Raw genomic sequence first — 14960 nt, forward strand, 5'->3', positions numbered from 1 at the left:
GAGAGAAAGGGAGGGAAAGCGAGGAATAGCAGAGAAGAAAATTGAAGGATGTTAGGAGAAGGAGAGAGGAGGTGGTGGGTGGATCTAAGACACAAACAGCATTTGACATTTGACCACTTTTCTTTTTTTTACATGCTAATGAATTCTGCATACGTGCATATATGCAGTTTTTTACTGGTGCTAGCACGAGAGCAGCTCTTGACACTGAGGGATATTGAGGGACTGGAGTTTTACATAAGCCTGTGCATGACTACTGGTCCTCTTTGAATCATACTTACGTCTCCCATCACCATGGCTACAACCTACAGTAGTGTGGAGGCGCGCTCTGCATCTCTCTCCTGCTTTCCCCGGCGTGCCGATCCTACAGTCGTGGGTTAAAGTAAAGTAATGGGTCTTCAGGGTCTGAATCTTTCTCTTTCTTTCTTCACTGGCTTGTGGCTTTTGACAGATGGCATTTTTTGTATTTTAACAAAACAAATAAAAACGCATCAAAATCACTGTTGCGATTACGTGTTTGTTTTCAGCCTCTACTTGATGTCTTTGCTCTTTTCTGCTTGTGAACATGAAGATAAAGCTGTTTTTATGACAAATGGCGACTTCCTCACGCCTTCCTTTTTGCTTTCTCACAGACGCTCCCTGTCCAAAGATGCAAAGTTTTTTGACAGTGACACAGGAGTCCTGGAGGTTCCAATGACAGTGCAAGTAGCAGGCCAGGTTTGTGTCATGTTACGTACTATACACGTATACTGCAGATAAGAGCAATGTGATCCTGAAAGCAGTGGGCTTGAACGTGTAGTGCAGTGCTAGTGTCCTACTTTGTCCTAAACAGAAGCGCAGCTAGCGAAGGTTGTAACCTATTTTGCTTGTAACAAGCTAAAATTATCTCCCACCCCCAAGGCCCAGTTATTCCATGGACACTAATAAGCCAAGCATAAAGGTTATCCCATATAGTTTTGCTGAAACTGTCTGCAGTAGCACAAAAATGGTAAAGTAGGTTTCAGATGTATTTGTTATCCCCTTCTTTTATTATGGAGTACCTGTTGTGCGCAAAATTTGACTACCTTAAAACCTCTTGCCCAGCAGCCAAGGCAGTTGTCATCTTTCTTGATTTCATCACATACATATAGAGCAGTACACATGTTGATGTAGTACTCTGATGCTTTAGGTCAGGGGTGTCAAACATAAGGCCCGGCAGCTAGAACTGGCCCAGCAAAGAATCCAATCCAGCCCATTGCAGTGCTTTGGGAAATGTGAAGGAGGGGAGACCTCCCATATGGTAATTGATACAAAAACATTGTAATTAAGTAAAAGCAAATAAGCAAATGACAGAAAACTTTTTCATTATCTAAAAGAGAAATTTCTGTATATATTTACAGTGATTTCAGAGTAAATTAAAAAGAAAGCTTTTTGTTAATTAACTTAGGCAAAAACATGCCAGTGCTTTTTCTGTCATTTTAAACATTTATTTCTTGCAGTTTAAGTCATGCTGACAGATTTCTTTTACTGACTACATCATCTACAAAAACTAAGACATACCATTGAAATTACACTTCTTTTTCTTATATTAAATATCTTACCGATTAAACACGTAGTTAAACATCTTTCAACTTACAGAAAAAAAGTTGGTCCAACCCACTTAAGACCAAAGCAAGCTGTATGTGGCCCTCAGTGTAAAATGAGTTTAACATTTCTGCTTCAGGTTCTGCTCTGGCAGCGTGTTTGAATAAATGAATGTTGTTTGCTGGGAAATATAGTTGGTTTAGTACATGATTCTACATACTAAGATGGGGATCTCAAACTTAAATGAGCTGTGGGCCACTGCTGGCCCTGTCATCTCACTGAAGGGCCACTTTAGTGTCCAAGTAGTACAAAACAAACAAGAAAATACCCACAAATATTTCCGAACATATAGTGTTTTGTTTGTTTTTTCATTTCAAATATTGTATAATAAGACAAAACTGCAAATGTGAACACATTTTTTTTTCTCACTCTTAATCAACTGAAGCCTTTCATTGAACTACCAAATAAACACATTGGTACTCTCTTTCTGGCCAGACACGTGGCAGCACTTCTGCTATAACTTTGTTCGTATTTAACAAAATAAAAACGCTAACACAGCCAATCCCTCAACATGTTTGTACTCTCTGCTCATATTTCCTTCATGTTAAATAAGTTTTTGCTTTTTAAAGAACTTATTTGTAAGAACTTCAACAACAAACAAATCCACCCTAAAAAAAAAAAGTAACTTCATGGGCCAAATTGAATTCGATTTTTTTACATCAATATATGGGCCGCAAGTAGGGGTGACGTACTAAGATATTCATGAGCCTCAGTGATGCTCGCTACAGACAAGATGCCAGCATCTTATCTATTGCTTGTTTTTTGTAACTTAGTGTGATGCATAAATGAGACTCAGGTGTCTGTGATTTTGATTTTAAAATCACTTATCTGGCAGTATTTGACTGGATCTCTTGGCCTGTTTTGTCACTCTTTTGGGGGATTGTACTAAGACATTAGTTCATAAATGTATCATTATATATTCACATTAATGCAGCTACTGTTTACAAGGATATAAGTGGAAATTCTGGACCATTCCTCTCAAGAGGAAATGAAACTGCAGCTGAATTCCTTCATATCATCAGACAGTGTTTATTAAAAACACAGAGCAGCTGCTTAGACATTCGTGCTGTGCTTTTGCCAGCTTTTTTTCAGTAAATCTAAATCTGGACAGTCTACTTGCCAAATTGTCACCTTCCTCTACCTCCCCAGCCAGCGACTATTCACTGACTTTACTGGGACGTGGAGAGGAGAGGGCTGGGGCATGGAAGGGGTGTAGCTCTGACGAGAAGCCAAAGAGCGGGCCAGGATGTTCCTGTGATGCACCAAAGCTGTTGCCCCCAGCCCCTAGTCATGAGCTCCTGGCATTACACCATGAAAACACACACACATTCATACATACACCAACTGGTCACCAGACATCACAGCAGCCTGGAAATCAATGGTGCAGTAAACAAGCTCATCTGCTTTATACTGCTGGGGGGAAAAATTCACAAAACCTGACAAAATTTAACAAAATTGCCTCTTGTCTAGTACAATTCACATGAATTAAATGCTGTCAGAGAATAAGGCTAACGAGGCTAATGAGCTCCAAAACTTAGTTTTCTGCATCGAGGAGCTCCAAATTCATACACATTGATTTGTTCACAAAAACGTGACACCAAATTTTATTTTGAGTGGATCTCAAACACATCACCCTGCCTCCATGAATACTCATTGGAGCATGAAATGTGTATTAATCCACTGCTTAAAATAGTCTCGAACAAATGTTCTGTTTTACTCCTGCCTGAGAAACATTTCCTGTAAAAGCTAGAGAGCTCAGCTGTTCATGAAAGAGAAATAAAGACATGACCAGACCTCAAAAATTATAGACTAGGACTAACTAATTGTAAAAAATGTACTTAGGTCGGTGCTTTGTAAAGCCGACTCTGAGCCACAGCCCTGTTTTGGCTTGCACACACACACACGCGCGCGCGCACACACAAACATAGACGCATTTCTATCAGTGCAGGGTAATGAAAAATGACAGAATGCACAAAAATTGCTCGATTTTAGCCATGACTGATGTTAAACATCAATTTGATTCTTTCGATAATTCAACTGCATCTGTCTGTTAATTCACAGACTTGAGAAGTCTTTGTAAATTAAAGCAACATCAGTCTGTAATATGCCCATGTTTTTGACTCAGAATATGATAATGTATAATTAAGATTTAAAAAGTGATACCAGAACAGTTTTCAGGACAGCCCGTGGAGTTGTATTATATAAGCCAAACTTTTTCTGGGGCAGGTTAGCAATATTATGATAAAGTGAAATTAAAAGAAATTCCATGTTGTACTTAAAAAAGAAAGACAGATTTACCTTCACTGATATAAAGATGTTTGTCTGGAGAACAAAGATGTAAAGATGCTTCATGTTTGTGCAGGTGCAGCCTGCCCATTTCACCGTCCATGCCATTGTGACCTCCTCAGACCTGCAGTTTGACCACAGCGAGGTGGACTTTGGCTACTGTTCCATTTACCAGTCAGTCAAGAGCAGCATTCGCCTCACCAATCTGTCCCTCCTACCCCAAGACTTTGGCTTCTTGGGTGTGCCTGAGGTACTGCATGAATGATGTGAAAACCTTTTCTTCTATTAAGTGTTAATGTGTTAGTGAGGTAGAGTTGCGTGGATCCAGATACAAGCATTGCTATCTTTGCAGATAATGTTATGTTTATGGAAGAATCATATTTAGTCCACATCCCACTTTCACTGTTTGTTCCATTCCACAGGGTTCCTCCTATTATTAAAATTTGTTAGGTTTGCATAAACAGTAACTTTATATAGCTCTTATAGTGTAAAGAGAGTGAACAGTAAACAGAGAGGCTGTTATCCTACATTGTTTCCTCGTAATCCCCCGTGCTTAAGAAGACAATGTGCATCCTGTGTTTGGATTGGCAGATTCTGCTGCCACCAATAAAAGCAACAACAGACGGAGGGATAATTACTTAATGTAAATGCTTTAAATGGCTACAGCAACCAGCATCAGAGTCTAAGTTAGATTTCATGAAAACATCCTGAGTTATAACTTTAAAGCTTTTGTTTTTTCTCTAAATCAAGTTTATTGAGGTTCAGCCCAATGATGGATTTGGTACTCTGCTCCCACAAGAAACCCTGGAGGTTGATCTGATTTTTAGTGCCCAAACTGCCAAAGAGTACGTCTTTCAGCTCAGCTGCAAGTCTGGAATTAACAGGTTAGTTTTAAATCCTACACTGTGTGTAAATGAAGGACATTTACTCTTTATGGCATCATTGTGTCTGCTTAAACATTCAGTCTTTTGTACTTATCTGTTGATAGGACAATCACTGCCTTTACTGAATGTTGTGATCCCGTTTATTCAATTAAATCCAATACCTACTGATCCATAGCAAAAACATTCATTTTGTCATCAGAGATTTTCTGCTGTCTTGCCGAGCAGTGGGTGTCCACCCACCACTGGAGCTCTCCCATTTTCTGGTTCAGTTTGGAGCCACAGCAGTAGGTGACCAGTCCACTGCCATGCTGTTCCTGAGCAACCGTCAAACGGGCCGTGACCAAAATAGACAACCAGTCTCTCCAGGGGTCAAGGCGCCTGTAATGCCCCGTTTGTTCTCCTTCGCCCTGCCAGAGGACTCAGACATCGACATCAGTCCGTCTGCAGGACGCCTTCTTCCTGGAGAGGTGCGGTATAACACGTCTTATTAAGCTTACACTTATGTTAAAGGAACACACCACCGGTTTTATACATAGAAGGTTGCTAGTGTGAAGAAGACTTCAGATTTATAACAGTTAGACAGTCTATTTAAATCTACTTAGTAGCTTATTCTAGAGTTAGCTGAAAGTAATTATTAACTGAATAATTTCATGTTATAATATCTGTAAAATAATACAATGTGGGCCATCTGTTTTTTTTGTCCTTACCACTTAAGAGTACACATCATCCAGCTCCATCCATCCAAAATCTCACATCAGCCCCAAAAACAGATTAATCTCCTTCTGAATGCATTTATAAACCTGAATGGACAAGATAGTGTGACCTTTTGTTTCTATAAAGAAATTAAACATTAGAGAAAGCGGTTAGTTTTTATTTACTACATCTTGGTTAAAAATGATCTTAATAAGCACAGAGCTAAGGAACCAAACCATCTGTGCTCAGAGGGAATTATAAGTGTAATGATGCTCTCTGCTGGACACCTGATGGAAGTGAACAAGCACTATTTATAGATATAAATGGGGGAAAAAAGCTCAATGAAAATCACTTCTATTGGTTCTGACAGTCTAATTTTAAGTCTTATTTTCCAGATGACCACTTACCTCCAGACTCCAGTATTTTTTTTTATTTAAACTTTATTTTCCAAGCAAGATATTAAGAATAATATATTTACAGTGACAACTTCACAAGTGCTAGAAGGCACAGAGATCCAGGGTAATATATCAGTCCGCTTGAATTGTTACAAACCAGTAACCCCAAAACAGGACACTGCTGAAAGCTAATTTCAACCTTAATATGAAGCAGAGGTTTGAAGTTAAAAAGTGATATGGTGTAGGAACACTGTAGCGTGAAAGAAACACACAGAAATATCCCGTGTTATCCTCTAAATCTGAGCAATTTCAGACATATTACCGTCTCTCCTCTACCCCAGAGATGTCTTGTCCAGGTAACGTTCAAACCCAGACTGTTGGACCAGGAGATCAAAGAAGAGGCGCTCCGTCGTCTTCATCGAGCCAAGTTGCTCTATGAGAGTGAGCTCGAGGGAAACAGACTCGCTGAACAGGAGGTACAGCTTCACACCCACCTTCCCACTCCAGCCACTGTCCGCTTGTGCCAGGGTTTTTAAATGTGAACACATCTTAAGTGACTAAATGGGGTTTTTTTTACTTTCATAATCACACAGAACATTTTTTTTGCAAGATGTAGTCCCTTCAGTCATCTACCTTAGTATGAACCCATCACTCATGTTCATGTGCATTGTAAGGCAAAACTGGAGATCCCACTGGAACCTAGTAAGGGGAAAAAGGCGTCAGTGAATCCAAAAAACAGCAAGGTGTCCAATGAAGCAGAGAAAGGAAAGCAAAGTGAATCACCAGATCCTGGCAACATAGTACCAGGGTAGGTTTCTACAGATTATTTACTCAATCTAATCAAACAGATCCAGTTTGCTGGACTGCAAATAAAAAATGTTTCTCTAATTGCACTTCCTTTCAAAAGGCTAAATCTAATTAATACCTTCTGAGATCCAACAACACTAGAATATCAACTACTAACAAAGCTTTTCTTTTTCTTTTTGTTGTTGTTGGTTTTTTCTTCTTATTCCAGTGACTAATTGATTTCAGCAGCATTCCCATTTCTTTTCATTCACGGTGATCACAAAATATATTCATTTACAAAATTCATGAACCACCCATCATTTCCTTACAAGGAGTCAGAATTTCTTGTAATTTTTTAAAGTGGACTTGAGCAGTAGTTCTCCAGGCTTTATGAAGGTCTTTCAAAGGTTGTCTACAGACTTTGGTTGGTTATTCACTCATTTTCTGTCCAGTCCAAAGGAATGCACTTGTGTTTGTTAAGCCACTTAACACTGACTTATGAATCATTCAAGGATAAAAAAGCCACTGAACCATTGTTGTGTCTACACAAAGGATTAGTTTTAAATTCTATCTTTAGGCACTTTGAGAGATGCATCTGGCCCTTCAGCTGATTCGTCTATTGTTCACCCAAACCTCATCAAAAATGGTCTCAGTGGAAGGTCCGCTGTCAAGATGTCATTCTTAAGGGAGGGAAACAGGGGGAATAGGTTGCACAAGAACTGCACTGAGAATCAGGGGCAACAGATCATATGGAGTGATAAATCCAAATTTTAAATTTTTAGTCCAAATATTCATCAGTATATATGAAGGACAACAGGAGAGCAGTACAACAGTAAGTGTCTACAGCCATCTGTAAAACATGGTGGAGGCTCCGTCATGGTTTGGGGCTGCATTTTAGTCTGTGATGTTTGAGCTCTTGTCAAAAACACGCTGCCAATGGAGTAAAAGGATACACAGATAGAAAAACACACAATATAACATTATCAGTCATGGATTGGTCTCCCCAGAGCCCAGACCTCAAGCAGTGTGAAATGATCTTGACAGAGAACAGAACAAAAAGCAGCCAACATCCAAAGAAGAGCTTTGAATAATAATAATAATAATAATAATAATAATAATAATAATAATAATAATAATAATAATAATAATAATAATGCATTTTATTTGAGGGCACCTTTCAGAGGGGTTGAGGAGCTGTGGATAGATGGAAGGTGGTCATGGACGGCAGATGAAAAAACAGCTGGGTTGATATTACTAATTTTCCTAAAAGTGATATTACGAGAGATACAGGTTTTGGAAGCGGTTATGTTTGCATCAAAAGAAATAAACATATGATCAGACTGGGGAAACAATGTGGCTTTACAATGGGTGGGGGTAATGCCAGAACAACAGACCAAATCCAGGATATGACCTTTAGAATGGGTAGGAAATTCTATGTACTGTAGAAGCCCAAAACTTTCCAGGCAGGAGGTAAAATCTCTGAAAAGAGGGATTTTATCATTGTCCACATGAATATTGAAGTCACCAGCAATGATCAGATTTGGAGAAAGTACAGAGAAATGAGTGAGAAGAGCAGAAAATTCATTTAAAAACTCCTTATTTGGCTTAGGTGGCCGATAAACAGTACATATGATGGTGGGGGTAGATCCAGGGAGCTGTAGTGCAATGTATTCAAATGAATGGGAGGGAGGGGCAGAGACAGGGAGTAATTCCCAGTGCTTCCGGTGAATTATCGCGAGACCTCCGCCCCTCCCCGAGATGCGAGGTTGACAGGTGTAAACAAACTCAGACGGAGTGGAGTCATTGAGAGAAACAAAGTCATTGGGCTGTTGCCATGTTTCAGTCAAGCAAAGAAAGTCCAACTTACGATCACAGAGGAGATCATGGACCAGATGTCCCTTACCAGGGAGAGAGCGGATGTTTAATAGACCAAACTTGATGCTGGAGTTACCATGCCTGACAGTAGGCTTAGTTGATCTAGCCAGGTGGGCCAGCACACTGTGGTCAACAGCCCGGTCAGTCTTGCAGGGAGGACGACGAGTTTTTGACCAGATGGAAAATATTGAGTTAGTGTCACTGATGTTGAATCTCCTTCAAGCCTGGAGAACTATTCCTGAAGATACTTAAATAAACTACAAGGTTTTCTAAGAGAGTTCAGGCTGTGTTCAAGAATAAACGAGGGCATACCAACTATTGACTTTAAGGTTTGTTGGAATTGTACAAAAAAAGTGCTCGCAACAAGGAGTCTTTTTATATGTTTAATTGTTACTCTTTTCCTTTTAAGGTCAAGTTGGTACGAGGAGGCCAAGGCCTCTCTACTATACTCCTTCAGGAAACGTTATAGAGAGTACACCATTCCCTGCTTTGTGTCAGATGGAGACCCTCCAGAGGACGACAAACTAGTCCAGCCAGCATGGAGGTCAATAATCAGCTTCCATATACACGTGTACAGCACACTGTAGGCCCCGTCATGTTAGGTTTTTGTCATGTAGAGGTGGGCAGATCCATCCAAATATAGATATCAGATTAATACTAGTGCAATAGGATCGATTCTTTGTTTTTATCCTGTAAGTTCAGTATGTAGCCCACTGAAATGTCTTATGTGTTGTTTTTTTCTAATTAAATGACATACCACCTCTTCAAAAACCTAGTTTCAAAATGCATGAAAATGTTTAAAGTTGTGTTTATTTGTATTAACCATTTATTGTGGAAAGAAAAAATTATTTAGTGGTCATTAAAAAATTTGCAGATTGATGATGATTGGTCTCATACATCATCACACACTGGTCTCCACTATATAATTTGCCTTTATAGGTTAAAAGTATCAGTATCTGTGTTGGTATCAGCAATCCTGACCCCGGTATTTTACTTGGTATTAGATTCATACCTTATTTTGTATTATCAACAAACCTTCTATATACAACTGGCTATTGCATATAAGGAACACTTTTTAAGCTACCCACAATATTAAACGTCAACACCAGCCCTCGTTTCGTAGTGTCTCTGATTTAATATTTGTCAAGTTTGTTGTCACTTATTTTTTGTGTTGTGAGGGGTTTGATTCTGCTCCCCCCACCTGACTGCTTAAAATGACAACCATAACAACAGTTAGGCTCCCAGTTTACCTCTGTTTCTTCCTATTTCTGTGACGGTGACATTACCTTGAGATAACTGTGTTTCCATGTGGAGTTTTTGATAAGTTGAATAACCAAAATTATTTGACATCTGACTTCAAGCACAAGACCTGACAAAATGTGGTTGTTGACCTGTGGAGCATTTACCACTTTTCTTTTTATACAAATAAGTGTGCGTAACTAAATGCCTCTAGAGTTTTAATAGTCTATTAAGGGAGCATGTATGTCCAAGAAATAGAAGATTTCTTTAGCTGGTATAAATCTCAGAAATAGTTCAAAAAAGGTGCATTTCAAAAAAGTTAATACTCCACTAAAAAAAAGTTTGTTAATGGCCCCATCTCAGTTTTCTAGGTTGGTTTTGTGCTAGAATAATTATATTACAAGAAGGTATTCAGCTTCTATGGTGAAGATCATATTACACTTCTACATCTCTTATGTCATTTAAGCTTCATTTTAATAAAAAAAAAAAAAACAACAACAACATATATGGATCTGCATTCATCAGATGTCCTTTACCTCCTCAGTCCCTTCAATACGCTCTACTTGAAGCTTCAGTGTCCTGCTGTACAACCCCCTCTAGTGGTGATATCCAACAATGGCTGCAATATCATAAACTTCCATCAGGTGACAGTGGGTGAGTCGTTTATAAAAAATGTATAGTTACATTAAAAACGCTTAAATAATGCTGGATTTTTATTCTTATCTACCTTGTTGTATTTGTGTCTTCCATTTGTAGGAGAAAGAGTGATTAAAAGGTTTACAGTTCAGAACATTTCACAGGAATCTTTGGATGTATCCTTTCTTTTTCTTTTTGTTTTTTACAAAACTATTAATTACCTTGCTGACAGCTTTAAACATTTGTGATACTCATGATATTCATAATACATATGTATGTGGTTTTTTTCCCTTTTCTGAATTTATCTGTGTGAAGGATTTTTCAGTAATGTGTATTATGTGCACACTGTGTTGCTTTATACACAACAGAATTCAGATATTTGGTGTTAAAGTTCCATTTTGACTTTCAGAACTAAATAATTGTGCATGAAAGAGTCAGGTCACCCAAATTAGACAAATAAAGCACATTTTCTTTGTTATCTCCAGAAGAATTTATCATCACAGACAGGTGGTGATTTGAGGATATCAAAATCTGGAGAAAGGTGCATTTCATGGCCCATCTCTCAAACTCTCAGACACCATGGTATCGCACTGATTACAAGGTTTATAGACTGTGGTTTGGAGAAAACTATTTATAGTGCGCACTGTGACATTTGCCAGCAGCATCATAAATGAAATTCTGTTCACCATCATTGCATTAGGATGGAAGCAGGCTGTTGGTGTGTCTCTGGGGTTGAAGATGCTAACTATTAATCTCAACATCCACATTTCTAGTCTGACTTTGGGGCTTTTGTTTCACTTCATTTCCTGTCTTAGTTTCACCATAATTTCTGTTTGTCTCTACTTTCTGCCAGAGACAAACAGATCTTATTTAGCTCATGCTAAATAAAAAAGAAATTGCAAAAATCTGGAAAAGTCCTATCAGGGATGACATGTGAACAACAACAAGTTGAAGAAAAAGATGTTATGTGTTCAAATGGATCACCACCGATAGCACAGATTACAGTGGGGCAAAAAAGTATTTAGTCAGCCACCGATTGTGCAAGTTCCCCCACTTAAAATGATGACAGAGGTCAGTAATTTGCACCAGAGGTACACTTCAACTGTGAGAGACAGAATGTGAAAAAAAAATCCATGAATCCACATGGTAGGATTTGTAAAGAATTTATTCGTAAATTAGGGTGGAAAATAAGTATTTGGTCACCTCAAACAAGGAAAATCTCTGGCTCTCACAGACCTGTAACGTCTTCTGTAAGAAGCTTTTCTGTCCCCCACTCGTTACCTGTATGAATGGCACCTGTTTGAACTCATTATCTGTATAAAAGACACCTGTCCACAGCCTCAAACAGTCAGACTCCAAACTCCGCCATGGCCAAGACCAAAGAGCTTTTGAAGGACACCAGGAAAAGTATTGTAGACCTGCACCAGACTGGGAAGAGTGAATCTACAATAGGCAAGCAGCTTGGTGTGAAAAAATCAACTGTGGGAGCAATCATCAGAAAATGGAAGACATACAAGACCACTGATAATCTCCCTCGATCTGGGGCTCCACGCAAGATCTCATCCCGTGGGGTCAAAATGATCATGAGAACGGTGAGCAAAGATCCCAGAACCACACGGGGGGACCTGGTGAATGACCTGCAGAGAGCTGGGACCAAAGTAACAAAGGTCACCATCAGTAACACACTACAACGGCAGGGAATCAAATCCCGCAGTGCCAGACGTGTTCCGCTGCTGAAGCCAGTGCATGTCCAGGCCCGTCTGAAGTTTGCCAGAGAGCACATGGATGATACAGCAGAGGATTGGGAGAATGTCATGTGGTCAGATGAAACCAAAGTAGAACTTTTTGGTATAAACTCAACTCGTCGTGTTTGGAGGAAGAAGAATACTGAGTTGCATCCCAAGAACACCATACCTACTGTGAAGCATGGGGGTGGAAACATCATGCTATGGGGCTGTTTTTCTGCCAAGGGGACAGGACGACTGATCCGTGTTAAGGACAGAATGAATGGGGCCATGTATCGTGAGATTTTGAGCCAAAACCTCCTTCCATCAGTGAGAACTTTGAAGATGAAACGAGGCTGGGTCTTCCAACATGACAATGATCCAAAACACACCGCCCGGGCAACAAAGGAGTGGCTCCGTAAGAAGCATTTGAAAGTCCTGGAGTGGCCTAGCCAGTCTCCAGACCTCAACCCCATAGAAAATCTGTGGCGGGAGTTGAAAGTCCGTGTTGCTCGGCGACAGCCCCAAAACATCACTGCTCTCGAGAAGATCTGCATGGAGGAATGGGCCAAAATACCAGCTACTGTGTGTGCAAACCTGGTAAAGACCTATAGTAAACGTTTGACCTCTGTTATTGCCAACAAAGGTTATGTTACAAAGTATTGAGTTGTATTTTTGTTATTGACCAAATACTTATTTTCCACCCTGATTTACGAATAAATTCTTTACAAATCCTACCATGTGGATTCATGGATTTTTTTTTTCACATTCTGTCTCTCACAGTTGAAGTGTACCTCTGGTGCAAATTACTGACCTCTGTCATCATTTTAGGTGGGGGAACTTGCACAATCGGTGGCTGACTAAATACTTTTTTGCCCCACTGTATGTAAATACTTCACCACCAACACTCTACAGTGAAACCTGAGATTATTCCATCATTTCAGATGTACCTGGACATTTAATCCACTTCACCTTATGAATGGCAGCTCTTTACATGTTTTACTTTCATGTCCACAAATCAAAGATTACAAAAAACAAAATCAATGCACTGCTTCTACTATAATATTCACCGTAGCTTTTCTTTAACCCTTTATAAGCTGAGCTCGTCGGTGTTGGACATGTACAGTCCCTTTTCCCTGCTCAATGCTCTTAGATCCATAAGACCTGGAGAAAAACACACTCTGATTCTCGCCTTCAGTCCAACTTTGGAAAAAAAGGTGGGTTAACTATGTAAATATTATAATTTAGCTTTGAGTGACAAGCCGACCATCTGTGTTAATACACTGAGTCTTCTTTGTACCTGTTTATGTAAAATTAATCAAGTATAATGATGAACACACTCATCTAACCTGTACTGTTCCAGTGCTGTGACATGCTGGAGGTGCGGTGCCAGAAAATTACCCTGGAAATGACTCTTCTCGGGGAGGGAATAGTCCCTGCTGTCACCTCCTCCCACAATGGAGATGTTCTTGACTTTGGCTATGTGCTGGAGAAGGAGACTGCCTCACAAGTCGTGAAGGTGTGTGAAAGTTAATACGAACAAAAAAAAAACAAAAAACTGTCGCTAGTTACTTTTGAATACTAATTTCTTAGTGGACTGAAAAAAACTCACTTGGTTAACTTTGATGTAATTTTATTTAAGTACATTAACTTAAACATATTTTATGATTCATGTAAACACTAAGTGGAACGAGTAAAAATGGTAAAAGGGGCCATTTTCATGTGTTAATCATAGTGAGGAGACTCACAGGTTTTATGGTTATAGTCATGGATGCGTTAGTATAACTCTGAGCCATATGAAAACACTCACAGCTAAAGCTGATGCTAAAAACGTGTTGGGTGTTTTCTATTTCTCTTTCAAATGGGTCGTTCCATATAGATCTCTCCTTAACCCTCCTCTACCTCCTTTTTCTCCTGGTCTCCCATCCCTTCTTTGCACTTCACTTCCTCTCAGATTGTTCCCGTATTTGTTGGACTATTTCATTTTCATCATCACGTCACCATTAAGAAAAACAAAGGCAGCACCATGCAAGATATTTTTAGACTACAGAGTAATGAGGGAAAAACAGCCTCGGTCACTGGCATTAAATCTCGTTCTCCCTGCAGTTGCAGAACAGCTCAGCGGTGGCAGTGAGCTTCAGGGTGATGCTCGCTAGTCTCTCTCCCTTCAGACCTCAGGGTGGAGCTGACCGGGTGGCCTTTCTGCTAGAAGAATATGCAAACTCCCATGTCCACCCTGCTGTGGGTAAGATTTGTTTGGAGCTCCAGAAGGGAAAACAGATTGCAGCTTGTATTTTTAACACTTTGTCCGTATTTCACTGCTCACGTAGACGTTTTTGTAGTATTTGACTACACATACTACTAAACTTGACCTTAACTTGACTTTAATACAGTATTACCTACTAGAAGTATTGTATAAGAGAGCACAAATGTGCACCAAATAGCCCAATAGTTTAAATTTCCACAGTTTCATAAATTAAAACTAGCAGTTTTTGCATAATCCCACTGACAGACAAACACATCTGAAACTGTAATAATGCTGTAAATGTCAGAATATTTGCTTAAAAAAAACAGGAGGGTAATGTGCTCCAACAGTTCAATTCTTTCATACTGACCTAGCAACGTGTTTTCTGGCTTGTGCAGGGACTCAGAACTACAGTGGGTTGAGTGTGTTCAGTGTGGTGCCAGTAGAGGGCAGCATTCCTCCAGGGCAGAGCCAAGAATTCACGGTCACCTTTCAGCCTGACCACCCGTCTGTCAACTACTCTGACAAACTCACCATAGAGCTCATGAATAAGGTCAGAGGGGCACACACGTGTACA

At 39.6% G+C, this 14960-nt stretch overlaps 1 protein-coding gene across 6 annotated transcripts in view; it reads left to right on the forward strand.

Moving 5' to 3' along the window:
• Window positions 1-14960, forward strand: part of cfap74 (cilia and flagella associated protein 74) — a 58146-nt gene that overhangs the window by 40199 nt on the left and 2987 nt on the right. For all 6 annotated transcript variants that reach the window (XM_080898557.1, XM_080898553.1, XM_080898556.1 and 3 more), the window contains exons 23-35: window positions 630-714; window positions 3983-4156; window positions 4657-4790; window positions 4990-5257; window positions 6220-6354; window positions 6553-6686; window positions 8949-9083; window positions 10323-10432; window positions 10535-10590; window positions 13236-13355; window positions 13502-13657; window positions 14245-14383; window positions 14782-14936. In XM_080898557.1, coding sequence (XP_080754683.1) covers window positions 630-714; window positions 3983-4156; window positions 4657-4790; window positions 4990-5257; window positions 6220-6354; window positions 6553-6686; window positions 8949-9083; window positions 10323-10432; window positions 10535-10590; window positions 13236-13355; window positions 13502-13657; window positions 14245-14383; window positions 14782-14936 — 1801 coding nt within the window. The remainder of the gene's footprint in view (window positions 1-629; window positions 715-3982; window positions 4157-4656; window positions 4791-4989; window positions 5258-6219; window positions 6355-6552; window positions 6687-8948; window positions 9084-10322; window positions 10433-10534; window positions 10591-13235; window positions 13356-13501; window positions 13658-14244; window positions 14384-14781; window positions 14937-14960) is intronic.

The sequence above is a fragment of the Rhamphochromis sp. 'chilingali' genome (genome assembly GCF_963969265.1).
Source record: "Rhamphochromis sp. 'chilingali' genome assembly, chromosome: 12".
NCBI classification, from domain to species: Eukaryota; Metazoa; Chordata; class Actinopteri; order Cichliformes; family Cichlidae; genus Rhamphochromis; species Rhamphochromis sp. 'chilingali'.